The sequence below is a fragment of the Anolis sagrei genome, chromosome Y (assembly GCF_037176765.1).
Source record: "Anolis sagrei isolate rAnoSag1 chromosome Y, rAnoSag1.mat, whole genome shotgun sequence".
Classification (NCBI taxonomy): Eukaryota; Metazoa; Chordata; class Lepidosauria; order Squamata; family Dactyloidae; genus Anolis; species Anolis sagrei.
Window position 1 is genome coordinate 73,581,911 of NC_090035.1, and position 27,190 is coordinate 73,609,100.

A 27,190-nucleotide genomic window follows, 5' to 3' on the forward strand; every position below is an offset into this window, starting at 1 on the left:
TCATCCACGCTCTCCCCAGATTGAAACCTACAACCTGTTGGTCTTCAGTCCTGCCGGCACAAGGACTACATCCAGAGAGCACTGTGGACTCAAACAATGATGAATCTGGACCAAACTTGGCACGAATACTCAATATGCCCACATGTGAACACTGGTGGAGTTTGGGGGAAATAGACCTTGACATTTGGGAGTTGTAGTTGCTGGGATTTATTGTTCACCTACAAAGGGCATTCCGAACCCCACCAATGATAGAATTGGGCCAAATTTCCCACACAGAACCTCCATGCCTTGAAGAGACTCGCTCCAACCTCACACGCTCTCCCTCGCCTGCACATGTGCTCGTTGCCATGCGCCGAGCACACCTGCTCTCCCCTCCTTGCTTGGAGTCTCAGAAACAACCCTCCCCTTAGCTAAGAGGCCAGCCAATTACAGTGGAAGAGGACTTTTGGTGGAAGGATTTGCTGTCTGTTTCCAACAAGGAGAAGGACAGGAAAAGGGATCTTCAGCCTTCTCTGCCAAAGGGGTTCCTAAGACCATCATATGTTTTCTGATGGTGTTTGGTGACCCCCTCACGACCCTCCCCAGGTTGAGAAACTTTGCTTTAGAGGACCACTAGTTAGGAAACACCAGCTTATATCCATTGTGTGAGTCTTGGCTCCTTCATGGAACTGTGTAGCAAAGAGTTAACTTCAGCATCCTTGTATCCAAGTCCAAAAGCGAAACTCTTCCCGTTTGTTCTGATACACATGGGTGGAGCAAAGTGGAACCATATCACCTTCGCATATTCTCCTCCTCGCCCATCTGAGTCTAACCACCATTGGACTTAGCCATGTCAAGTTCCCGTATCACCGTTCGCCTCACCAAGGACTCTGATGCTAAAGGAGCGGCCAGAGCTATACCCTACCGTGAACAGAACTATCAAGAACTGAAGCGACAATGCCTCCAACAGCAATGCCTCTTCCTCGACCCCGAGTTCCAACCCTGTGCAGAGTCGCTTGGGTACAAAGAGCTAGGACCTGGCTCTGTGAATATCCAGGGGGTGGTGTGGAAGAGGCCAAAGGTGAGTTGTAGTTGTGTGTCTCCAAGTCGCTTCTGACTTATGATCAACCTATCACAGGGTTTTCTTGGAAAGATTTATTCAGGAGAGGTTCGCCATTGCTGTCCTTTGAGCTGAGAATGTATGACTTGCCCAAGGTCACTTAGTGGGTTTTATGGCTTAGCAGAGATTCAAACTCAGATCCAATGATCTGATCACCAAGCTGGCTCCCTAACATGAGTTAGAAATAAGAAATATATATGTGTTGCTTATTTATTTATTTATTTATCTATCGTATCAGAAGTGAACCAAGGGTACAGTTGTAATATGTTTAAGAACACAACCAAAGTTTGTTTATTTATTACTTCCAGTATTTCTACCCAGGGGTGGCTCAGCCATTACGCAAAGTAAGCATTCGCAGTATAGTTGATTTTGCCCAGGGGCGCTCTTGAGGCGCTCTTGGAGGAAAATAGACCTTGACATATGCAAATTGTAGTTACTGGGATGTATAGTCCACCTAAAATCAAAGAGCATTCTGAACTCCACCAATGATGGAATCGAACCAAATAGGGCACACAGAACTCCCATGATGAACAGAAAATATATATCAATGATTGGCTGGGGGGAGGGCACCAAAATACTGTTTTTGCTTACCGTTGAAAATTCCCTAGGGCCGCCTCTGTTTCTACCCCATCCTTCTCAACCCCGGAAGCGGGACTTAGGACAGCTTACATTTGGCAGCAATTTGATGCCACTACATATAATCCAAGCAATATAAAAACAATTAAAACAATAAATAAAGTTGAAAAACTTGGCATTATACTAAATGTCCTTTGACCAGAAGCTGGCCATGTGGAGTGCCTCTGGTGTTGCCATAAGAAAGTCCTCAGTTGTGCATGTGGCGGGGGTCAGACTGCATCGTAATAGGTGGTCTGTGGTTTGCTCTTCTCCACACTCGCATGTCGTGGACTCCACTTTGTAGCCCCATTTCTTACGTTGGCTCTGTATCTCGTGGTGCCACAGCGCAGTCTGTTCAGTGCCTTCCAAGTTGCCCAGTCTTCTGTGTGCATTGCTTATGCCTTACTCCTTATCAAGAGCTCTTCCCAAGAAAAGTAAACACTATAATAATATCAGTTTGTGCAGAATTGCTCTGGTACCAATGGGATAGGCAATGGCAACAGCAGCAAGTCTGAGGGACACTCTTCTGAATAACAAAGTATCCAAAGAAAAACATCACAACTTCTAATTTTGAGGGGGAAAATAGCATTAAATAGAAGATGAAGGGTTCCTCATTTTTGGCCAGAAAAAGGGCAGTCTAGAGTCTGGATAGATTTATTTATTTTTATTTTCGTGTCAGGAGTGACTTGAGAAACTGCAAGTCACTTCTGGTGTGAGAGAATTGACCATCTGCAAGGACGTTGCCCAGGGGATGTCCTGATGTTTTGATGGTTTTCCATCCTTGGGGCAGGCTTCTCTCATGTCCCCACATGAGGAGCTGGAGCCGATAGAGGGAGCTCAACCGCCTCTCCCCGAATTTGAACCTGCGACCTGTCGGTCTTCAGTCCTGCCAGCACAGGGCTTTAACCCACTGCGCCACTGGGGGGGTCCATATATTGCAGTGACAACGATGCAAACAAGAAGACAACTTGTAGGCCAGTTCAACTAGTCACCGTGACTTTGTGCCCATCAATCATATAAACTGACATTGGAAGTTACTAGGGTTGGGTAGTAGAACTGGTACAAATGTCACCGTGACTTTGTGCCCAGAAGTCATCTAAACCAAGATTGGAAGTACAAGGAAACAGCTGGGGTTGTGTTGAAACGAGATAATGACCAGGCGGGAGGCAGGGTGTAGAGGTGAAAGATGATGACCCTTTATTGTTGTCTAAGCACAGCTTATATAGGTTTTGGTGCTCTTCAGCAAAGTCTGCATAGCAACAGTGGGGGATTACATAACTGTCAAGCGATTGGTTAGACTCTTGAGGGTGAGGTAATCTACAGGTGAGGTCAGCTACAGGCGATGTCATCCTTCCTGTCTTCAAGGGTAATGTCCATACATGGTCAGTGGGGTAGGAACAGTGTATGTATCTGGGGAGTATGGCCTGTCTTTAGTCCTAGGTCATGATGTCCTGTATACTTGGCCAAAATGGTGTGAACCATAAGTGACAGGGGTATGGAATTTGTCAATGGGCGTCTAGACCAGAATGGTGTGCCAATAAAAGTCCAGAGGCGCATTGTCACTTTAATGGGACATAATAATGTCATCACTCCTTCAGGGTTGAGTAGTACAACTGACAGAGGGAGCTCATCTGTGCTCTTCCCAGATTCAAACCTGTGACCTATCGGTCTCCAGTCCTGCCGGCACAAGGATTTAACTCATTGTGCCACTGGGGGCTTCTCTGGATAGACTAAAGAAAATGGACATGAGGCCCCCATATAGTGCTAGATACATTTAATCCCCTCACTTCAAGTAGAAGATTTGCAATGTTGCAAAAAAAAAAAAAAAAGATAGCAACTTGCGATATTCACAACTGTACTGCCAGGGATTGGAGTAGGGGTTGTTGTTATTATTATTATTATTATTAATCTTTATTTATATCCCACCTTTCTCCCCATGGGGTTAATTTATGCAGTGGTGCAGCAGGTGAAACTGCTGAACTGCTGAACTTGCTGCCTGAAAGGTTGGCAGTTTGAATCCAGGGAGAAGGGTAAGCTGCTGCTCTTAGCCCCAGCTTCTGCCAACCTAGCAGTTCTAAAACATGCAAATATGAGTTATTAAATTAAATTGGTACTGCTCCAGCGAGAAGGTAACCGCTCCACATGAGTTATTCAATTGGTACTGCTCCAGCGAGAAGGTAACATGCTGGCCACATGACCTTGGAGGAGTCTACTGACAACGCCGGCTCTTTGGATCATAAATTGAGATGAGTACAATGCTCAGAGTCAGACACAACTAGACTCAATGTCAGGGGAAACCTTTACCTTTACTTAAGGGCATTTCAAGTTTGAGAGGTGGGTAGGAGTGCAATATTTGCTATTCTGCCTCAGGTCACCAAACATCTTGAGCCATCTTTTTGTGGTGGGTAGGTCTTGAGAGATTAAATGTGGGGAATATGTCTCTAAACTCACCAGGTGGCCGTTGTAAGAAGTACATATTCAGTTAAGAACTATTACCAGCAGGATACAATGGAGATCAACAAGGAAATGTAGGACAAAGGGTGGCTGTAAACCACATCATCTAGAATTTCTAGCTGAGGACAAACATGGTGAGAAGATAAGATATTGTAGCAAAAAAAAAAGTAGAGAAAGGCACTCCTTTGCACCAAAGTCTGGAAAAGCTCCTTTATGGGACTAAAGGTAAAGGTTTCTCCTGACATTAAGTCTGGGGGTTGGTGCTCATCTCCATTTCTAAGCTGAAGAGTGGCGTTGTCAGCAGATGCCTCCAAGGTCACATGGCTGGCACGACTGCATGGAGTGCCATTACCTTCCTGCAGAAGTGGTACCTATTTATCTACTCATATTTGCAAGTTTTCAAACTAGGCAGAAGCTGGGCCTAGCAGTGGGAGCTCACCCCTCTCCCTGGATTCGAACTGCCGACCTTTTGGCCAGCAAGTTCAGCAGCTCAGTGGTTTAACCTGCTGCCCCACCATCTCAAAATAAAATAATTGTTCTTTGTGCAATTTTTTTTACAGGACATCTGCAATTATGGAACTCCACATTTCATTTGCAAAGGAATGAATCGGACAGATGTCTGCCAAGGGCAACTGGGTAACAGTTCATTTGCTGTCATTCTCTTGCTTCACTGATAGCACTAGCCTGTATTTTGATGACATTTTCTGCTTTTTTTTCTTTCTTAAAGGTGACTGCTGGTTCTTGGCAGCGGCTGCCTCTCTTACCTTGTACCCAGAACTCCTGTACCGGGTAGTTCCACAAGATCAACATTTTGAAGGCACTGAATATGCTGGCATCTTCCATTTCCAAGTGAGATGAGCTTGCATAGTGGGTGGGGGTATAGGGTCCTATATAGAACACAGATATGTATTACTCAGATACACAAAGTATTATGTTATTGTTGTTGAAACTTCAAATATGTTATAGTTCAACAGGTTTATTACTTATATACACAATATAGAGGCACAACTTATCTTTATCATGGATAGATATCCATATTCATGTAGATAAACACAATAGCCCAAACTGTCTGATGATTTGAAAAGTCACTTATAAGTATTTTGAAGGACTATTAGTAGCATCCAACGTTATATACAACGTTCTCTGAAGAGCTTGTGGTGTGATCCTGTAGGGCAGGGATCCTCAAACTATGGCCCGGGAGCCGGATACGGCCTTCCAAGGTCATTTACCCAGCCCTCGCTCAGGGTCAACCTAAGTCGGAAATGACTTGAAAGCACACAATAACAACAATCCTATCTCATCAGCCAAAAGCAGGCCCACACTTCCCATTGAAATACTAATTAGTTTATATTTATTAAAATTGTTCTTCATTTTAATTATTGTATTGTTTTATGTGGGTTTTTTTGCATTACAAATAAGATATGTGCACTGTGCATAGGCATTCATTCATGGTTTTTGATGCATTTCATGTACTCCGAACTCTGAGGATTATTCCTGTTTTTGCACACTGATGTTTACACTATTTTGCTTTTTATATATATGCTTCAACAAACTGCTTTGCTATTTTGCCTTGTACTGTTTGTGTATCAGGTACAGAGGTGAATCCCAGCCTTGGAGCACAACAGTTGCGTGTGCAAGTGCGATACACCTCCCACAGCCAGCCCAAGAAGTACACTCACACACAATGTGGGATGAACAATGGCCACAACTCATTTATTGCAAACAGGAACAAGGGTTGGCAGCCAAGCATGGGTCCTGGATCATGATCAGACAGGCCAATACTGGCCGATCCCGCACACACCGGAGTGCCGCCGGCACAATACCGGGCAAACGCAACCCGGCACCCCTGGGACCAACGGGCGTCCACCCCTAACCGCTAGGGGGGGATACCAAACCAGATCCAGGGCCCATGCCCCACACCACAAAAGGGGGGGTGGGAACCGCACCCCCCTTGCCGCCAACCCTGGAGCCTGCTCCCAACAAAGGAAGCCCAAATGCGACACTGGCCACCTCAAAGTCCTGTTCTGCCTCCACGTCTGTTCTTGAACGCTTGAGGAGCTGCATGTAGTGCGGGCGGAACTCCCTCCTCCTGCCGCCCGCCGACCTTTCTGCAGGCCAAGTGCCTGCTGGGGAGCCCGGGCAGCTCAGGCCTCACCTGTGGTGGGCATGGTCAATAGGCCATTGGCCCCCTTGACCCGCCAGCGGGAATCCTTCCCGCCATCAGAGGGGGCTTCTGGGAGGAAGAAGCCCCCCCTAGGCAAGAATGGCGGTGGGGGACACCCTGCACCGCAACTTCTTTGGCCCGGTAAGTCGGGCCATGCTATTTATCTGTTCAGTGAATATGGCACACACATATACACACTTTCTGATACTGACTTTCAATCATTTCTGAATCCCCCCAGTTCTGGCAGTATGGGCGATGGGTGGATGTGGTGGTGGATGACCTCCTGCCCACCATGAATGACAAGCTGCTTTTTGTGCGCTCCCCTGAATATGATGAGTTCTGGATGCCATTGTTGGAAAAAGCCTATGCCAAGTAAGTGGGATATCATGCCTTCATGCCCAAATCCCTTGCTTCCTATTTCCCTGACTAAAGCATTATAGGTTTATAACGTCTTTAGCCTTCTCTGGTAAATAGTGCTGGCGATTTACCAAACTATAGCTCCCATAATTCCACAGCATTAAGCCATTGTAGTTAAAGTGGCTTCAAAGTGTATTCTATAGTGTAGATTCACCCAAAGAGAGAGAGAGAGAGACAATAGCATCATCAGGTACAGATTTTGGGTGTCATAAAAAGCAGAAGTTTGTTGTATCTTAATGCCAAAGATGCAGATGGATGTATATTGGATTTGCTACCTATGTTCTAGTCTCTAAGTGCCTTCAAGTCTGGGTTGCTGTGAGTTTTCCAGGCTGTATGGCCATGTTCCAGAAGCATTCTCTCCTGAGGTTTGGCCCACATCTATGGCAGGCATCCTCAGAGGTTGAGGGATCTGTTAGAAATTAGGCAATTGAGGTTATATATCTGTAGAATATCCAGGATGGAAGAAAGAACTCTTGTCTGTTGGATGAAAGATTGAATATTGTAATTGGCCACCTTGATTAGCATTAAATGGCCTTGTAGCTTCAAAGCCTGGCTGATTGCTACCTAGAGGAATCCTTTGTTGGGAGGTGTTAGCTGGTCCTAATTGTTTCTTTCTGGGATTCCCCTGTTTTCTGAGTTGTTCTTGTTGAGATTAATTTCACAATTCAGCAGCAGAGAGAGTACAAGGAGAGGGAGCTGAGAGTATGTGATTTTCCCAGGGGTCACCCAGTGAGTTTTCTATGGCTGCCTTACATATCAAAATAATGCACCTAACTTTAGGAATGATGCCTCTTGACATAGTGGGGTAAAGTGCCGTTTCCTGCTCCATCTCAGGTAGCAAAAGGTCTTGGGTGGAGTGTGAAACAGAGAAATCATCATAGTATATGTGTCTTTTCTGCTATATAGGAAGACGTTTTAGAAAAGTTCCATTTTTGGTCTAAATCTGAGTAACTATTCCACATTTGACCAATTAAACATTAATTTTAAAAGACCAGTTATGGTTCAACCAAGGAATCTTCCTAATCGCTACTAGGTTGAAAGCAGGTTCTATTTGATACGAGGGTTGAATGAAAAGTAATGCCTCCACCTTTGTTACTTGGTTTGGATGGGAATATTTTAATAAATCAAACACAGAAATAATCCTTAGAATGTGCTCTTTATCTTACCACTATTCACTTTCCACATAATCACCAGACAATTGGATACATTTCTACCAACGATGAACAAGTTTTCTGACGCCATCATGGAAGCAGTCGACATTCTGTTTCCGCAACCCATCGTGCACAGATCTTCTGATAGCCAAGCAAAGCAGTAATGTGACCCTCATGTTCTTGTGAAATGCCGATTATGCTTGAAATTTCTCTTGTGATATGACGATCGTCCTGAATCAATCTGTCAACCTTTTGCTTGTGAAACTCGGTGGTTGCTGACACAGGACGTCCAACTCTTTGTTTGTCACGCAAGTCAGATGTTCTCACCTCAACATCTTTAAACTTACTTACCCAACAACACACAGTACTCACATCAACACAATCACCACAAACAGCTTGCATTCTCTGATGAATCTCCTTTGGGGTGACACCTTCTGTTGTCAAGAATTCAGTGACTGCACGTTGCTTAAGTCGCATTGACCGACCGTCTGCGCAGAGTTCCATACTTCACACTTTAACAACACAACAATTCAATGCTAAGGCTTCCCGCCAAAATTGAACTGTGGAGGAGAGTCTACTGAACAAGCCAGTACCTGCCACATACCAGTACTGCCATCTGTTGAGGAGTTAGGAAGGTGGAGGCATTACTTTTCATTCAACCCTCGTACATAGGTCCCATTCCAGGAGAGGGAAACTATACCAACCCATATTTTATGCTACCATCTGTTATTCCATTGCCCCTCCTTTGTTCTTCCTTTCTCCCTCCTGCAAAAAAGGCTTAATGGCTCCTATGAAGCTATGAATGGTGGATACATGAATGAGGCCTTTGTGGACTTCACTGGTGGAATTGGGGAGACCCTGTCCCTGAAAGTACCGAACACCAAGCTCTTCAAGACCGTTCAAGCAGCCCTGAGCAGGAACTCTTTGATGGGCGCACACATTCAGGTGAGTGCAGGCAAACCACTCTGTACTGTGTCCAAAGAAGTGGGTTTGGATCAGGCATGGGCCAACTTGGGCCCTCCAAGTGTTTTGGACTTCAACTCCCACAATTCCTAACAGCCGGTAGGCTGTTAGGAATTGTGGGAGTTGAAGTCCAAAACACCTGGAGGGCCCAAGTTTGCCCATACCTGGTTTAGATCCATGAAAGTGCATGTGGAAATAAATATCAGTTGGTCTTAAAGGTGCTATTTCATTTCACTTTCTCTTGATTTAGAGTATTTGTTACCATAGAGCAGCGTTTCTCAAACTGGGGGTCAGGACCCCTGGAGGGGTTGCAAAGGGGTGGCCAAAGACCATCAGCATGTCAAGGTCTATTTTCCCCAAACTCCACCAGTGTTAACATTTTGGAATATTGAGTATTTGTGCCAAGTTTAGTCCAGGTCCATCATTGTTTGAGTCCACAGTGATCACTGGATGTAGGTGAACGACAACTCCAAAACTCAAGGTCAATGCCCACCAAACCCTTCTAGTATTTTCCGTTGGTTATGGGGCTTCTGTGTGGGAAGTTTGGCCCAATTCTATCATTGGTGGAGTTCAGAATGCTCTTTGTAGGTGAACTATAAATCCCAGCAACTACAACTTCCAAATGTCAAGGTCTATTTTCCCCAAACTCCACCAGTGTTAACATTTGGGAATATTTATTTATCCCAAGTTTAGTCCAGATCCATCATTGTTTGAGTCCACAGTGCTCACTGGATGTAGGTGAACTACAACTCCAAAACTCAAAGTCAATGCCCACCAAACCCTTCCAGTATTTTCTGTTGATCATGGGAGTCCTGTGTGCCAGGTTCGGTTCAATTCCACTGTTAGTGGAGTTCAGAATGCTCTTTGATTGTAGGTGAATTATAAATCCCAACAACTACAACTTCCAAATGTTAAGGTCTATTTTCCCCAAACTCCACCAGTGTTCACATTTGGGCATATTGAGTGGTTGTGCCAAGTTTGCTCCAGATCCATCCTTGTTTGAGTTCACAGTGCTCTCTGGATGTAGGTGAAGTACAACTCCAAAACTCAAGGTCAATGCCCACCAAACCCTTCCTGTATTTTGGTCATGGGAGTTCTGAGTGCTAAGTTTGGTTCAATTCCATTGTGGGTTGAGTTCAGAATGCTCTTTTATTGTAGGTGAACTATAAATCCCAGGAACTACAACTCCCAAATGACAAAATCAATATACCCAACTCCACCAGTATTCAAATTTGGGCGTATCAGGGTGTTTGTGCCAAATTTGTTCCAGTGAATGAAAACACATCCTGCATATCAGATATTTATATGATGATTCATAACAGTAGCTAAATGACAGTTATGAAGTAGCAATGAAAATAATTTTATGGTTGGGGGTCAGCACAATATGATGAAATGTATTCAGGGGTCGTGGCAATAGGAAGGTTGAGAAACACTGTCATAGAACAAACTGGTTAATCAAGGGAATATACATTGCCTTTGATAGTTACTTTGACTCTCTGTACTTTGAACAACTACAGCCTAACCGTGCTGCCTATTCTCTCTATTTTCAGGTTCAGCGGTCTGAAGACATGGAAAAACCAACCCCAGAAGGGCTGGTGAAGGGACATGCCTACTCCATCACCGGAATTCACAAGGTATATCAGCCTATTCCTCCCTTTGAGGACCCAATCTATGTCCTCTTCCACACAGTTGAATAAAATCCCACAAGTTCTGCTTCGAACTGGAATATATGGCAGTGTGGACTCAGATAACCTAGTTCAAAGAAGATATTGTGGGATTTTCTGCCTTGATATTCTGGGTTATATGACTGTGTAAAAGGGACCTCAGAAAGCAGGAAAAAACACAAAGTTATTTTGTATTGTCGAAGGCTTTCATGGCCGGAATCACTGGGTTGTTGTAGGTTTTTCGGGCTGTATGGCCATGTTCTAGAAGCATTCTCTCCTGACGTTTCACCTGCATCTACGGCAGGCTTCCTCAGAGGTTGTGAAGTCTGTTGGAAACTTTTGGAAACTGGACTTTCCATAAGTATATAAACCCAATTTTCCTAATTTCCAATAGACCTCACAACCTCTGAGTTTTGTTGTTCACTCGTTCAGTCATCTCCGACTCTTCGTGACCTCATGGACCAGCCCACGCCAGAGCTCCCTGTCGGCCGTCACCACCCCCAGCCTCTGAGTATGCCTGCCATAAATGCAGGTGAAATGTCAGGAGAGAATGCTTCTAGAATATAGCCATACAGCCCGAAAAACCTACAACAACCCAAAGTTATTTTATTTATCATATCAGAAGCAAACCAAGGGTACAGTTGTAGTTTATTAAAAAGACACAAAGTTTAAAAACTTGGCATTATATTAAATGTCCTTTGACCAGTAGCTGGCCACGTGGAGTGCCTCTGGTGTTGCTATAAGAAGGTCATCCATTGTGTATGGGGCAGGGATCAAACTGCATTGTAATAAGTGGTCTGTGGTTTGCTCTTCTCCACACTCGCATGTCGTGGATTCCACTTCGTGGCCCCATTTCTTAAAGTTGGCTCTGCATCTTGTGGCGCCAGAGCAGGGGCAGCGTGTCCATTACTCAAAGTAAGCGGTCGCAGTACACTTTTTTTTTTGCCAGGGGCGCAGAGGCGCCTCTGTAAATGCCCCTCGATTGCCACTTGAGGAGCACCCCCTCGGCTCACAACAGCCCTAGCAGTCTGGGGGAAGCCTCGGCAACCCATTACGCAAAGTAAGCATTTGCAGTATAGTTGATTTTGCCCAGGGGCACTCTTGAGGTGCTCTTGGGGGAAAACAGACCTTGACATATGCAAGTTGTAGTTACTGGGATGTATAGTTCACCTACAATCAAAGAGCATTCTGAACTCCACCAATGATGGAATTGAACCAAATATGGCTCACAGAACTCCCATGACGAACAGAAAATATATATCAATGATTGGTTTGGGGGGGGGGGGCATGCCAAAGTACTGTTTGCTTACCGTTGAAAATTACCTAGGGCCACCTCTACGTCAGAGCACAGTCTGTTCAATGCCTTTCGAGTCGCCCAGTCTTCTGTGTGCCCAGAAAGGAGTCTCTCATTCGGTCTCAGCCACTGATTGAGGTTCCGGGTTTTAGCCTGCCACTTTTGGACTCTCGCTTGCTGAGGTTTGGACTCTCGACAGATGTCAGGTGGTGCAATACCTGCTAAACCGTATAATTTCTCCAGTGGTGTAGGGCGTAGACATCCTGTGATAATGCGGCATGTCTCATCAAGAGCCACATCCACTGCTTTAACATAGTGAGATGTATTCCACACTGGGCATGTATCCTCAGCAGCAGAGTAGAAAAGCACAAGGGCAGATGTCTTCACTGTGTCTGGTTGTGATCCCCAGGTTGTGTCAGTCAATTTTTGTATGATGTTGTTTCTAGCGCCCACTTTTTGCTTGATATTCAAGCAGTGCTTCTTGTAGGTCAGAGAATGGTCCAGAGTGACTCCCAGGTAATTTGATGTGTTGCAATGCTCCAGGGGGATTCCTTCCCAGGTCATCCTCAGAGCAAAAGATGCTTGTCTGTTCTGAAGTTGAAAAGCATACGTCTTTGTTTTAGATGAATTGGGAATCATCTGGTTTTCCTTGTAATAGGCAGTAAGAGCACCTAAAGCTTCAGAAAGCACGATCGTCAGCATTGATAAAACTCATTGTCCTTTCTGGCAGTGACTGATCATTTATGTCTGTGGTTCTGTGAGTCTCCAGATATTTTGGCTTAACAGCTGGTAAACTGGCTGTGATTTCTGGAATTGTAGGCCAAAAAACCTGGGGACCCACAGATTGAGAACCACTGATTTATGCAAATGTTAAACATTGATGGAGCAAGCATGCTCCCTTTGTTGAATTCCAGGGCCAGAGAAGCTGATCACTTCAACGCATGTATGGGCCTTCTGCTGTGAAATGAAGCAGCACTCCTTCATGCACAGATAATCATTTTATCTTCCTTCTCAGATGGATTTCGGGGAGAAGGTGGTGAGGCTTCTGAGGCTGCGAAACCCCTGGGGCTACCAGGAATGGACCGGCCGCTGGAGTGACAAGTGAGTGTCTCTCGTATGTGTCACACGTTGGGGAGAATGGGAATTTTCCCCAACCTGGTACCTGTCAGAAATGTTAAAAATTAACTAGGCTATGTTTAATTACAAAAATGTGAGTCAAACACGGTAAGGCATCTGTGTTAGTTTGCCTCAGTGGGAGAAAGGTCTCAGTTTGTGAGAAGGCTTCACAGTGTGAGGTAGGCCTTAGTCTGTGAGAGAAACCTATATGTGAGGTAAACCTCAGTATGAGAAGGCTGTCGTGTGTAAAGCCTCATTGGGAGAAAGGTCTCAGTCTGTGAGAAGGCCTCAGAGTGTGAGGTAGGCCTTAGTCTGTGAGAGAAGCCTGTGTGCGAGGTAAGCCTCAGTATAAGAAGGCTGTCATGTGTAAAGCCTCAGTGGGAGGAAGGTCTCAGTCTGTGAGATGGCCTCAGAGTGTGGGGTAGTCCTGAGTCTGTGAGAGAAGCCTGTGTGTGAGCTAAGCTTCGGCATGAGAGGTCTGTCATGTGTAAAGCCGCAGTGGGAGAAAGGTCTCAGTCTTTGAGAAGGCCTCACAGTGTGAGGTAGGCCTTAGTCTGTGAGAGAAGCCTGTGTGTGAGGTAAGCCTCAGTATGAGAAGGCTGTCGTGTGTAAAGCCTCATTGGGAGAAAGGTCTCAGTCTGTGAGAAGGCCTCAGAGTGTGAGGTAGGCCTTAGTCTCTGAGAGAAGCCTATGTGTGAGGTAAGCCTCAGTATGAAAAGGCTGTTGTGTGTAAAGCCTCATTGGAAGAAAGGTCTCAGTCTGTGAGAAGGCCTCAGAGTGTGAGGTAGGCCTTAGTGTCTGAGAGAAGCCTGTGTGTAAGGTAAGCCTCAGTATGAGAAGGCTGTCGTGTGTAAAGCCTCAGTGGGAGAAAGGTCTCAGTCTGTGAGAAGGCCTCAGAGTGTGAGGTAGGCCTTAGTGTCTGAGAGAAGCCTGTGTGTAAGGTAAGCCTCAGTATGAGAAGGCTGTCGTGTGTAAAGCCTCAGTGGGAGAAAGGTCTCAGTCTGTGAGAAGGCCTCAGAGTGTGAGGTAGGCCTTAGTCTCTGAGAGAAGCCTGTGTGTGAGGTAAGCCTCAGTATGAGAAGACACCTCCAAGGTCATGTGGCTGGCATGACTGTATGGAGTGCCGTTACCTTCCCACCAGAGCGGTACCTATTGATCTAGTCATATTTGCATGTTTTTGAGCTGCTAGGTTGGCAGGAACTGGGGCTAACAGCGGGAGCTCACCCTGCTCCCTGGATTCAAAACTGCAACCTTTCAATCAGGAAGTTCAGCAGCTCAGTGCTTTAACCCACTGCACCACCGGCATTTTGAAGAGCACCTGAAAAAGTATACTTATTAAATAGTTTTGAAAATCTCCATGGTTGAAAAATGAGATTTTAATCTCTCCACTTACCTACCATTCAGCGCTTAAGTGTCTCATAATGTCTTCATTGTGCCAGCCTTGCCTATGTAGGCTCTCATTGCATGGCAACTCATGTCCGCGTCTTGGTTTTTTCCTGGCTTCAGATCCCCACTGTGGTCCTCTTTGGACCCCGAACTCCGGAAGAAGCTTCACGTGCGTGATCGGAAAGATGGAGAATTTTGGTAAGGAAACTGGACTCAGCACTAAAAGAAAATTTCGCTGCACGGAAGTGTCTTTCCCTCCAATGATTACAACTATCTTGTGCATACCCTTGTGCATACAACTTGGAAAAGTTAATTTGTTGACTTCAACTCTCCATTCCTGCCAGTAGCTTTCCCAAACTTTGAACCTAATTTTCAGACACAGCCTACGGTATATACTCGAGTATAAACCAACCTGAATATAAGCCAAGGCACCCAATTTTATCACAAAAAACTGAGAAAACATATTGAAAATAAGCCGAGGGTGGGAAATGCAGCAGCTACTGATAAATTTCAAAATAAAGATAGATACCAAAAAATTACATTACTTGAGGTGTTCTGGTACGGCTGTACCAGGAGCTCCAACTTTATTTGCTTTGTATTATATGTTTGCTTGCAGTCCCAGGTTTCAGGGACTCTGCAGATAGGTGGCTTCCTTTGGTTGCAGTCGTAGGGCAAGTCACCTGTCCGTCATCGTTAAGTTTTGGTCCCGTCCCTTGCTCAGGGCAATTGGGAAGGGAAGGGAGCCATTTTTAGTTAGTCTCAGCAAGGAAAGCTAATGTACAGGACATGTGCAAGCTTCCCCTGTATAAAAGCTTCAACCCTTAAGACTTTCCGGGGGGAAACAGTCTTAAGAGCATCCAAGACCTTCCAGGGGAGAACAGTCTTAAGAGTCTCCAAAGATTTCCAGGGAAACAGCCCTAAAGACCAAAGAACTCCAGCTGGAGAACATCTAAGCCTTTACTGGTAGGTCCACTCGGCATTCAAGAAGCAGTTCGACCCGGTAGTGGAGCCCACATCAGTAAGGGTTAGATTACAGTCAGCCTGAGAGAAGTTAAAAAGGGGATTTTCCATTTAAAGTAAAGAAGAAGTCATTGAAGACAGTTGCCTGTCCTACATGGGCAAAATTATAAAGTCACCAGTTGCATAAAGCTTGGAAGCATTTGTTTAGCTTTATTGAAGACAAGAGAAGTTTCTGTTTGATTGTTCATTAATAAAAGACTTTGTTATACTTCACAAGCCATCTAAAGGTCATTTGTGGTGGAAAACCTCTGAGAACTTCTCCTTGGGCCCCTTGGCTTCCCGGTGGGCAAAGGTTGCACATCCTATTCTAAAGACAATTCTTTACAGGCCCAGCGCGCGACAGAACATGAGGAATCAGTTGATTAAATGCTTTTGAATATTTACATAAAACTGTAATTTAAGATAAGACTGTCCAACTCTGATTAAACTATGATTCTAACTTTCTTCGATATAAATGCGCTTACATATACTTCCAGTAATAGGAGAGTAAAATAATACATGTAATAATAACAGTAATGTTGTTGTTCATTCGTTCAGTCGTCTCCGACTCTTCGTGACCTCATGGACCAGCCCACGGCAGAGCTCCCTGTCGGCCGTTACCACCCCCAGCTCCCTCAAGGTCAGTCCAGTCACTTCAAGGATGCCATCCATCCATCTTGCCCTTGGTCGGCCCCTCTTCCTTTTGCCTTCCACTTTCCCCAGCATAATTGTCTTCTCTAGACTCTCCTGTCTCCTCATGATGTGGCCAAAGTACTTCAACTTTGTCTCTAGTATCTTTCCCTCCAGTGAGCAGTCGGGCTTTATTTCCTGGAGGATGGACTGGTTGGATCTTCTCGCAGTCCAAGGCACTCTTAGCACTTTCCTCCAACACCACAGCTCAAAAGCATCGATCTTCCTTCGCTCAGCCTTCCCTAAGGTCCAGTTCTCACATCCGTAGGTTACTACAGGGAATACCATGGCTTTGACTAGGCAATGGATCTTTGTTGCCAGTCTGATGTCTCTACTCTTCACTATTTTATCGAGACTGGACATTGCTCTCCTCCCAAGAAGTAAGCGTCTTCCGATTTCCTGGCTACAGTCTGCATCTGCAGTAATCTTTGCACCTAGAAATACAAAGTCTGTCACGGCCTCCACGGTTTCTCCCTCTATTTTCCAGTTGTCAATCATTCTTGTTGCCATAATCTTGGTTTTTTTGATGTTTAGCTGCAACCCGGCTTTTGCGCTTTCTTCTTTCACCTTGATTAGAAGGCTCCTCAGCTCCTCCTCGCTTTCGGCCATCAGAGTGGTGTCATCTGCATATCTGAGGTTGTTAATGTTTCTTCCAGCAATTTTCACCCCAGCTTTGCATTCATCAAGCCCCGCACATCGCATGATGTGTTCTGCATACAAGTTAAAAAGGTTGGGTGAGAGTATGCAGCCTTGCCGTACGCCTTTCCCAATCTTGAACCAGTCTGTTGTTCCGTGGTCAGTTCTGACTGTTGCTACTTGGTCCTTGTACAGATTCCTCAGGAGAGAGACAAGGTGGCTTGGTATGCCCATCCCACCAAGAACTTGCCACAATTTATTATGATCCACACAGTCAAAGGCTTTAGAATAGTCAATGAAGCAGAAGTAGATGTTTTTCTGAAACTCCCTGCCTTTCTCCATTATCCAGCGGATATTGGCAATCTGGTCTCTCGTTCCTCTGCCTTTTCTAAACCCAGCTTGAACATCTGGCAACTCTCGCTCCATGTATTGCTGGAGTCTTCCTTGCAGGATCTTGAGCATTACCTTACTGGCATGAGAAATAAGGGCCACTGTACAGAAGTTTGAGCAGTCTTTCGCATTTCCCTTTTTTGGTATGGGGATGTAAGTTGATTTTTTCCAGTCTGATGGCCATTCTTGTGTTTTCCATATTTGCTGGCAAATGGCATGCATCACCTTGACAGCATCATCTTTTAAGATTTTAAACAGTTCAGCTGGGATCCCGTCGTCTCCTGCTGCCTTGTTGTTAGCAATGCTTCTTAAGGCCCATTCAACCTCACTCCTCAGGATGTCTGGTTCTAATTCATTCACCACACCATCATAACTATCCTCAATATTATTATCCTTCCTATACAGATCTTCTGTATAGTCTCGCCACCTTCTCTTGATCTCTTCAGCTTCTGTTAGGTCCCTGCCATCTTTGTTTCTTATCATACCAATTTTTGCCTGAAATTTACCTCCAATGTTTCTAATTTTCTGGAAGAGGTCTCTTGTCCTTCCTATTCTGTTGTCTTCTTCCACTTCCATGCATTGCTTATTTAAAAATAGTTCCTTATCTCTTCTGGCTAACCTCTGGAATTGCGCATTTAACTGGGCATATCTCCCCTTATCCCTGTTTCCTTTTGCTTTCCTCCTTTCTTGGGCTACTTCCAGTGTCTCAGCAGACAACCATTTTGCCTTCTTGGTTTTCTTTTTCTTTGGAACGTACTTTGTTGCCGCCTCCTGAACAATGTCGCGGACTTCTGTCCATAGTTCTTCTGGGACTCTGTTTACTAAATCTAGTCCTTCAAATCTGTTCTTCACTTCCACTGTATATTCGCTAGGAATGTTAGTGAGATCATATCTAACTGGTCTGTGTATTTTCCCTGATGTCTTTAGTTTTATTCTAAATTGGGCAATAAGAAGTTCGTGATCTGAGCTACAGTCAGCCCCAGGTCTTGTTTTCACCGACTGGATGGATGTCCGCCACCTTTGGCTGCAAAGGATGTAGTCAATCTGATTTCGGTGTTGACCATCTGGTGAGGTCCATGTATAAAGCCGTCTTTTAGGTTGTTGGAAGAGAGTATTCGTTATACACAGCGAGTTTTCCTGGCAGAATTCTATCAGCCTGCGTCCCGCTTCATTTTGTTCTCCCAGACCATGCTTGCCTGTGATCCCTGTTGTCATTTGACTTCCCACCTTGGCATTCCAGTCTCCTGTAATGAAAATAATGTCTCTTTTTGGTGTATTATCCAGTAGTTCCTGCAGATCCTCATAGAACTGATCTACTTCTGCTTCTTCAGCAGCTGTGGTTGGGGCGTATATTTGGATCACTGTAATGTTGAAAGGCTTTCCTTGCACTCGAATTGAGATCATTCTGTCATTTTTTGGGTTGTATCCAAGCACCGCTTTAGCGAATTTCTTATTAATTATGAAGGCTACTCCATTTCTTCGATGTTCCTCTTGTCCGCAGTAGTAGATCTGGTGGTCATCTGATGTGAAGTGGCCCATTCCAGTCCATTTCAGTTCGCTGACCCCCAGAATGTCTATCTTTAGTCTTGACATCTCACCAATAACAACATCCAATTTGCCCTGGCTCATAGATCTTACATTCCAGGTTCCTATGGTGTGTTGATCTTTAGAGCATCGGATTCGTCGTTCGCCTCCAGTACCGTCGGCCGCTAGCCTTCCTTTCGGCTTTGAGCTAGCTGCGTCATCACATCTGGGGCTAGTTGAACTTATCCTCTGCTCCTCCCCAGTAGCATTTTGGCCATCTTCCGACCTGGGAGTCCCATCTTCCAATGGCATACCGACATATCTCTGGTTGTACTGGTCCATTTAGTTTTCTTGGCAAGGATACTGGAGTGGTTTGCCATTGCCTTCCCCAGGGATCACGCTTGGTCTGACCTCTCTGCCACAACCGTCCCGTCTTGGGTGGCCCTTCACGGTTTCGCTCATGACATCATTGAGGTGCTCAAGCTCCAGCGCCCCGACAAGGCGGTGATCCTTTGCTGGAGAACAGTAATAATAGAGTGAAATAATAAATGTAATGATAACAATAAATAGAGTAAAATAATAAATGAAATAATATCAATAATAAATAGAGTAAAATTATAAATAACTTTGACTCAAGTATAAGGCGAAGGGGGGGGGGGAGGTTCAGCCTAAAAAGGGGCTGAAAATCTCAGCTTCTACTTGAGTATTTACGGTAAGTAAGATATGAGGACCTAAATACCCCAAAGATCCCATCTGATCTTGGGAACTAAGCAAGGTCAGCCCTAGTTGGTATTTTGATGTGAGACTGCCAGCAAATACCAAGTGCTGTCAGCTATCTTTCAGAGGAAGGAACTAGCAAGATCACTTCTGAATATTCCTCACTTAAGAAAAGTCTGTGAAATACATAAGATCTGTACAAGTTGACAGGTGACTTGAAGGCACACAAACACAATCATGTTTTATGTGTTGTTGAAGGCTTTCATGGCCAGAATCACCGGGTTGCTAAGAGTTTTCCAGACTGTGTGGCAATGTTTCAGAAGCATTCTCTCCTGACATTTCGCCCGCATCTATGGCAAGCATCCTCAGAGGAATACATGCCCTCCAAAGTGTGTTTTTATGAGTTCCCTGCAAATAACTTGCTCCTATTTTTATCTCATTAGAGTCTTTTAATCGTTTTGTCCTGTACATGTGGTTGGCCCATTGTTATTGTAATGGTGCTTATTGGAATGTTAGTTTATGACTGTGTTTATAATTTTTAAAATTTCTTTTTCTTTCCTTTTATGTAATTTTGATGATGTTGCTTCTTGTTTATGCTTTGGCTTTAACTTGTTGTAATATGTTGTCCGGGTTTGGCCCCATGTAAGCTTCTCCGAGTCTCCATTGGAGAGATGGTGGCGAGGTATAAATAAAGATTATTATTATTATTATTATTATTATTATTATTATTATTATTGTGAGGTTTGTTGGAAACTAGGCAAGTGAGGTTTCTATATCTGTGGAATGTCCAGGGCGGCAGAAAGAAGTCTTTTCTGTTGGAAGCAAGTGTGAATGTTGCAATTGACCACCTTGATTAGCAGCTTCAATGGCCTTGCAGCTTCAAAGCCTGACTGCATCCTGCATGGGGGAATCCTTTGTTGGGAGGTGTTAGCTGGCCGTGATTGTTTCATGTTGTTGTTCATTCGTTCAGTCGTCTCCAACTCTTCGTGACCTCATGGACCAGCCCACGCCAGAGCTCCCTGTCGGCCGTCACCACCCCCAGCTCCTTCAAGGACAGTCCAGTCACTTCAAGGATGCCATCCGTCCATCTTGTCCTTGGTCGGCCCCTCTTCCTTTTGCCTTCCACTTTCCCCAGCATAATTGTCTTCTCTAGGCTTTGCTGTCTCCTCATGATGTGGCCAAAGTACTTCAACTTTGTCTCTAGTATCTTTCCCTCCAGTGAGCAGTCGGGCTTTATTTCCTGGAGGATGGACTGGTTGGATCTTCTCGCAGTCCAAGGCACTCTCAGCACTTTCCTCCAGCACCACAGCTCAAAAGCATCTCTTTTCCTTCGCTCAGCCTTCCCTAAGGTCCAGCTCTCACATCTGTAGGTTACTACAGGGAATACCATGGCTTTGACTAGGCGGATCTTTGTTGCCAGTGTGATGTCTCTACTCTTTACTATTTTATCGAGATTGGACATTGCTCTCCTCCCAAGAAGGAAGCGTCTTCTGATTTCCTGGCCACAGTCTGCATCTGCAGCAATCTGCAGTAATCTGCAGATTGTTTCATATCAGGATTTTTTTCATAACAGGGGAAAGAGAATGAGGATGCTTGCCATAGATATGGGCGAAATGTCAAGAGAGAATGCTTCTGGAACATGGCCATACAGCCCCAAAAGCTCACAGCAACCCAATCATGTTTGATTGTGGGAACACTGCAGACTGAGAAAAGGACAATAGGTGGCACTATGTAACTACTTCTGTTTGTCCCCACTTTCCAGGATGCAACTGGTTGATTTTATACGTCATTTCGATGTCTTGGAGATCTGCCACATTAGTGCTCAGGACCCACAAGAGGGAGCCCGCTGCTGCTGGAACGTCAACTGCTTCCAAGGCTGCTGGGTCAAAGGCCACACCGCTGGCGGATGCCAGACCTTCCAACCATGGGGTAATTCTCTGGGGCTTGGGGTTGGACTCTCTCGGTTGTAAGAGTTGTGTAGGAAAGCTTGGAGAGAGGTCATTGCGCCCTAAGGAACTTCCCAATGATACTACTACTGGGATACAGATTAATCAAGCAAAGGTCTAGCACAGTGGTTCTCAACCTTCCTTATGCCGCGACCCCTTAGTACAGTTGTGTTGACCCCCAACCATAACATTATTTTCATTGCTACTTCATAACTGTCATTTTTCTACTGTTATGAATCATAATGCAAATATCTGATGTGCAGGATGTATTTTCATTCACTGGACGAAATTTGGCACAAATACCCAATACGTCCAAATCTGAATACTGGTGGGGTTGAGGGGTTGATTTTGTCACTTGGGAGTTGTAGTTGCTGGGATTTATAGTTCACCTCAATCAAAAAGCATTCTAAACGCCACCAACGATGGAATTGAACCAAACTTGAAACCAAACACAGAATTTCAACGACTAACAGAAAATACTGGAGGGGTTTGGTGGGCATTGACCTTGAGTTTTGGAGTTGTAGTTCACCTACATACAGAGAGCACTGTGGTCTCAAACAATGATGGATCTGGACCGAACATGGCACAGATACTCAATATGGCCAAACGTGAACACTGGTGGAGTTTGGGGAAAATTGATCTTGACATTTGGGAATTGTAGTTGCTGGGATTTCTAGTTCACCTACAATCAAAGAGCATTCTGAACACCACCAACAATGGAATTGAACCAAACTTGGCAGACAGAACTTCAACAACTAACAGAAAATACTGGAATGGTTTGGTAGGCATTGATTTTGAATTTTGGAGTTGTAGTTCACCTACATCCAGAACACTGTGAACTAAAACAATGATGGATCTGGACCAAACTTGGCATGGATACTCAATATGCCAAATGTGATCACTGGTGGGGTTTGGGGAAAATAGACCTTGGCATTTGGGAGTTGTAGTTGCTGGGATTTATAGTTACCTACAGTCAAAGAGCATTCTGAACCCCACCAATGATAGAATTTGGCCAAACCCCCATGACCAACAGAATATACTTTAGTGACCCCTCTGACACCCCCCTCATGACCCCTCCAGGGGCTTGACCCCCAAGTTGAGAAATGCTGGTCTAGCAGGCTTCATTCTTGAACTTCCCCAATACAAATCTGAAGTGTGCTTTGATATCCAACTGGCTGTGAATTCTGAAATGCAGTTTTATTTTCCATTTTCTAGACACTTTTTGGATGAACCCTCAATTCCATGTTTCCCTGCTGGAGCCAGATGAGAAAGAACTGAAGAAGCAGGAGAAGAGAGGGCAAGAATACCAGAACCCCACCTGCACCCTCCTTGTTTCTTTGATGCAGAGAGAACGGCGAAGGAGCAGAAAGAAATTCCTTCTCATCTGCTTCCAGATCTTCAGGGTGGGTACATGGGGACTGTGGGACAAGTGCACATCCCTCTCAATCTCATAAGGGCCATTTAGGACATGGGAAGGTAAAATATGGTCCTGTGGCCAGGTGTGGCTTGCAAGATGGATAATGTAGCTTTCAGTGTTTCTCAACCTCTCTAATATCATGAGCCCTTAATACAGTTCGTGTGGTGATCCCCAATCATAACATTATTTTCAATGCTACTTCATAGCTGTTGTGAATTGTAATGTAAATATCTGATACGCAGGATGCATTTTCATTCACTGGACCAAATTTGGCACAAATACTCGATACGCCCAAATTTGAATACTGGTGGTGTTGCAGGAGGATTGATTTTGTCATTTGGGAGTTATAGTTGCTGGGATTTATAGTTTACCTACAATCAAAGAGCATTCTGAACTCCACCAATGATGGAATTGAACCAAACTTAGCATACAGAACTCTCCTGACCAACAGAAAATACTGTAAGGGTTTGCTGGGCAATGGAGTTGTACTTCACCTACATTCAGAGAACACTGTAGCCTCACTTGAGTTTTGGAGTTGTAGTCCACCTGCATCTGGAGAGCACTATAGCCTCAAACAATGATGGATCTGAACCAAAACTTGACACGAATACTCAATATGTCCACATATGAACACTGGTGGAGTTTGGGGAAAATAGATCTTGGCATTTGCGAGTTGCAGTTGCTGGGATTTATAGTTCACTTAAAATCACAAAGCATTCTGAATCCCACCAACGAAAGAATTGGGCCAAACCTCCCACACTGAACTCCCATGCCTTGAAGGGACTCACTGATGTGAACCTCCCTCCCACCTTGCATGCTTTCCCTCACCCACACATGCGCATCACACTGCCATGCGCTGAGGACGTCTGCTCTCCCATCCCTGCTTGAAGTTGACAAGCTGGAAAGTGTCCAGAGGATGGCGACTAAAATGATCAAGGGTCTGGAGAACAAGCCCTATGAGGAGCGGCTTAAAGAGCTGGGCATGTTTAGCCTGAAGAAGAGAAAGCTGAGAGGAGACATGCAGGCTTGTTTTCTGCAGCCCTGGAGACTAGGGCGAGGAACAATGGCTTCAAACTACAAGAAAGAAGATTCCATCTGAACATGAGGAAGAACTTCCTGACTGTGAGAGCTGTTCAGCAGTGGAACTCTCTGCCCCAGAGTGTGGTGGAGGCTCTTTCTTTGGAAGCTTTTAAACAGAGGCTGGATGGCCATCTGCAAGGGGTGCCTTGAATACAATATTCCTGCTTCTTGGCAGAATGGGGTTGGACTGGATGGCCCATGAGGTCTCTTCCAACTCTATGATTCTGTGATTCTATAAGTCCCAGAAATAGCCTTCCCCTTGGCTGAGAGACCGGCTGAGAAACCAGCCAATCACAGCAGAGGAGGCCTTTTGGTGGGAGGATTCGCCGTCTCTTTCCAAAAAGATAGAGAAAGACAGGCAGAGATTTTCAGTCTTCTCTGCCAAAGAGGTTCCTAAGACCATTAGAAAGATATGTTTTCTGATGGTATGTGGCAACCCCCTCTGAAATCCCCTCGCGCCCCTCCCCAAGGGGTCCCGGCCCCTAGGTTGAGAAACGCTTCTCTAGTATCCCAGGAAAAATGCCAGAGAAAGAGAAGTGAATCTATTCAAAGGCAAATGGGATTGATTGGCAGTGAAACATGCACCGGATCTTAGCCTTTGATCATTTGCTTGCCTTCTTACCAATTGTTTTGAACTTTTTCTCCCCTTGCTCACTCTTCTCTTGCAGGTGACCAAAGAGGTAATCTTTCAAGTTGGTTTTATTTTCTTATGGGCTCCCTCCCACCCATGATATGGCTGGAAGTAGCAAGATGGAAACGTTCAGCTGAGAATGGGAAGGAAAGGAAAACAACGTTCAATTCAAAACAAAGGGAAGTTTCGTAAGTCGCCTTCGGGCTGATATGGGCGGGATAGAAATAATGTAAATAAATAAATCAATAAATAAAATAATGTAACATATCCTAGTTCAACAGGTGGCAGCCAGATTACTAACTGGAGCGGCATACAGGGAGCATACCACCCCCCTGCTATGCCAGCTCCACTGGCTGCTGGTCCATCTCTGAGCCCAATTCAAAGTGCCGGTTTTGACCTATAAAGCTCGGTTCTGGCCCAGCTTACTTGTCCGAACGCATCCACCCCTAAGTCCCACCTCGTAATCTAAGATCATCCGGGGAGGCCCTGCTCTCGCTCCTATCAACAGCGCAGATGCATCTGGCAGGGATGAGAGACAGGGCCTTCTCGGCTGTGGCCTCCCACCTATGGAACACGCTCCCAAATGAGGTAAGATCCACTCCCTCCCTCCTGGCTTTTAGAAAAAAAATTAAAATAATGGTTTTGGGACCAGGCCTTCGGGCTATGGAGCATTTCAGAAAGACAATGACTGGAATGGCGATTTGACGGACAAGACTATTTTATTGTTTTAATGATTGTTTTATTGCTTGTGGACGTATTGTTTTTAACTTGATTTATGTGTAATTGTAGTGTATAAGTGTAATTGTTTGTACTGGCATTGAATTTTGCCATTACTTATGTGTAAACCGCTTTGAGTTCCCGTCGGGGTAAGAAAAGCGGTATACAAATACTGTAAATAATAATAATAATAATAATAATAACAACAACAACAACAACAACAACAACAACAACCTTGGATATTACAGGAAGTATTTGAACCTTCCACGTACTGTTGCATTACAACACCCATCGGTACTAATGAGCAGGAATCAATACCATAGGACCCCTGTATCCATGCTTTCATTTCTCCATCTTTATATATAAAGCCTGCGTATGTTTGTGATCACAGAATTTGAAAAGAAGTTGGTCAATTGATTTGACATTTCAACATGCATTCCAATATTCATGTGTTTTTATAGTAAAATTAAATTTTGACACAACATTGCATTCGAATACACACATGTATTTAGCATAAAAATCCGCAGTCCAGGAACACGCTCAATGAAATCTCTGATGCCCAAAGCAACCAATCACAGCCTAGCTTTCATTTTACCTCAGCAGTACAAGAAATGAAAACTGAGCTCGAGCAACCAATTGCTGCACAGCTTTCCTTTTGCCTCAGCAGTAAAAGAAATAACAACCTCTAACTGAGCAGCTTTCATTTTTACCTCAGCAGTATAAGAAATAACAACCAATCACAGCACAGCTTTCCTTTCACCACAGCAGTATAAGAAATGAAAGCTAAGCTGTGTTTAGTTGCCTTTCTCAGCCCGAATGCGACTCAAGGTGATCGACCTCACTGGCTGCCTTTTTCCTTCCAGTACCTCCAGGTGAAGAGCACAGCTCAAAGAAAGGCATTGCTCCCCACTCTCCAGCCCGTCTGCCCTCCTTGCAGTGGTTATTCACGAGACGTCACAAGATACCTCCAGTTGCCCCCGGGAGATTATCTGGTCATCCCTAACACCCAGTCCCCTTTGGAAGAGGCAAACTTCACCCTCCGCGTATTCACAGAGAAGAAGCACCAGTTCTTGTGAGTGCCGGGAGCCCAGTGATTTTAGTTTTTAAATTGCAGTCATCTCCATTTCCAAGCCAAAGAGCCAGTGTTGTCCGTAGACACCTCAAAGGTCATGTGGCCAGCATGACTGCATGGTGGGCCATTACCTTCCTGCCAGAGTGGTACCTATTGATCTATTCACATTTGCATGTTGTCAAACTGCTAGGTTGGCAGGAGCTGGGGCTAACGACAGGAGCTCACCCTGTCCACAAATCACCAACCTTCCAGTCAACAAGTTAAGCAGCTCAGTGGTTTAACTTGCTGTCTCGCATTGTCCATAGACACCCCTAAGGCCTTGTGGCCAGCATTACTGCAGAGCGGTACCTATTCACATTTGCATGCTATCAAACTGCTAGGTTGGCAGGAGCTGGGGCTAATGACAGGAGCTCACCCTGTCTGCAAACCACTGACCTTCCAGTCAACAAGTTCAGCAGCTCAGCGGTTTAACTTGCTGTCTCGCATTGTCCATAGACACCCCTAAGGCCTTGTGGCCAGCATGACTGCAGAGCGGTACCTATTCACATTTGCATGCTATCAAACTGCTAGGTTGGCAGGAGCTGGGGCTAATGACAGGAGCTCAACCTGTCTGCAAACCACTGACCTTCCAGTCAACAAGTTCAGCAGCTCAGCGGTTTAACTTGCTGTCTCGCATTGTCCATAGACACCCCTAAGGCCTTGTGGCTAGCATGACTGCAGAGCGGTACCTATTCACATTTGCATGCTATCAAACTGCTAGGTTGGCAGGAGCTGGGGCTAATGACAGGAGCTCACCCTGTCTGCAAACCACTGACCTTCCAGTCAACAAGTTCAGCAGCTCAGCGGTTTAACTTGCTGCCCTGCATTGTCCGTAGACGCCTTGAAGGTCATGTGGCCAGCATGACTGCATGGCACGCCATTACCTTCCTGCCAGAGCGGTACCTATTGATCTATTTACTATTGCATGTTGTCAAACTGCTAGGTTGGCAGGAGCTGGGGCTAACGACAGGAGCTCACTCTGTCCGCAAACCTGCAACAAGTTCAGCAG

General features: G+C 45.0%; 1 protein-coding gene across 1 annotated transcript in view; it reads left to right on the forward strand.

Annotated features, from left to right (window-relative positions):
- The first annotated feature begins 649 nt into the window (after positions 1 to 649).
- The window catches only part of LOC132780613 (calpain-12-like), a 37,085-nt gene continuing 10,544 nt past the window's right edge, over positions 650 to 27,190 (forward strand). Inside the window, exons 1-12 of the mRNA XM_060784341.2 lie at positions 650 to 1,060; positions 4,729 to 4,804; positions 4,896 to 5,017; positions 6,571 to 6,704; positions 8,677 to 8,845; positions 10,414 to 10,497; positions 12,837 to 12,922; positions 14,444 to 14,521; positions 21,042 to 21,208; positions 22,441 to 22,632; positions 24,251 to 24,258; positions 25,934 to 26,142. Of these exons, the coding sequence (XP_060640324.2) occupies positions 830 to 1,060; positions 4,729 to 4,804; positions 4,896 to 5,017; positions 6,571 to 6,704; positions 8,677 to 8,845; positions 10,414 to 10,497; positions 12,837 to 12,922; positions 14,444 to 14,521; positions 21,042 to 21,208; positions 22,441 to 22,632; positions 24,251 to 24,258; positions 25,934 to 26,142 (1,556 nt within the window). The 5' untranslated portion in view covers positions 650 to 829. The remainder of the gene's footprint in view (positions 1,061 to 4,728; positions 4,805 to 4,895; positions 5,018 to 6,570; positions 6,705 to 8,676; positions 8,846 to 10,413; positions 10,498 to 12,836; positions 12,923 to 14,443; positions 14,522 to 21,041; positions 21,209 to 22,440; positions 22,633 to 24,250; positions 24,259 to 25,933; positions 26,143 to 27,190) is intronic.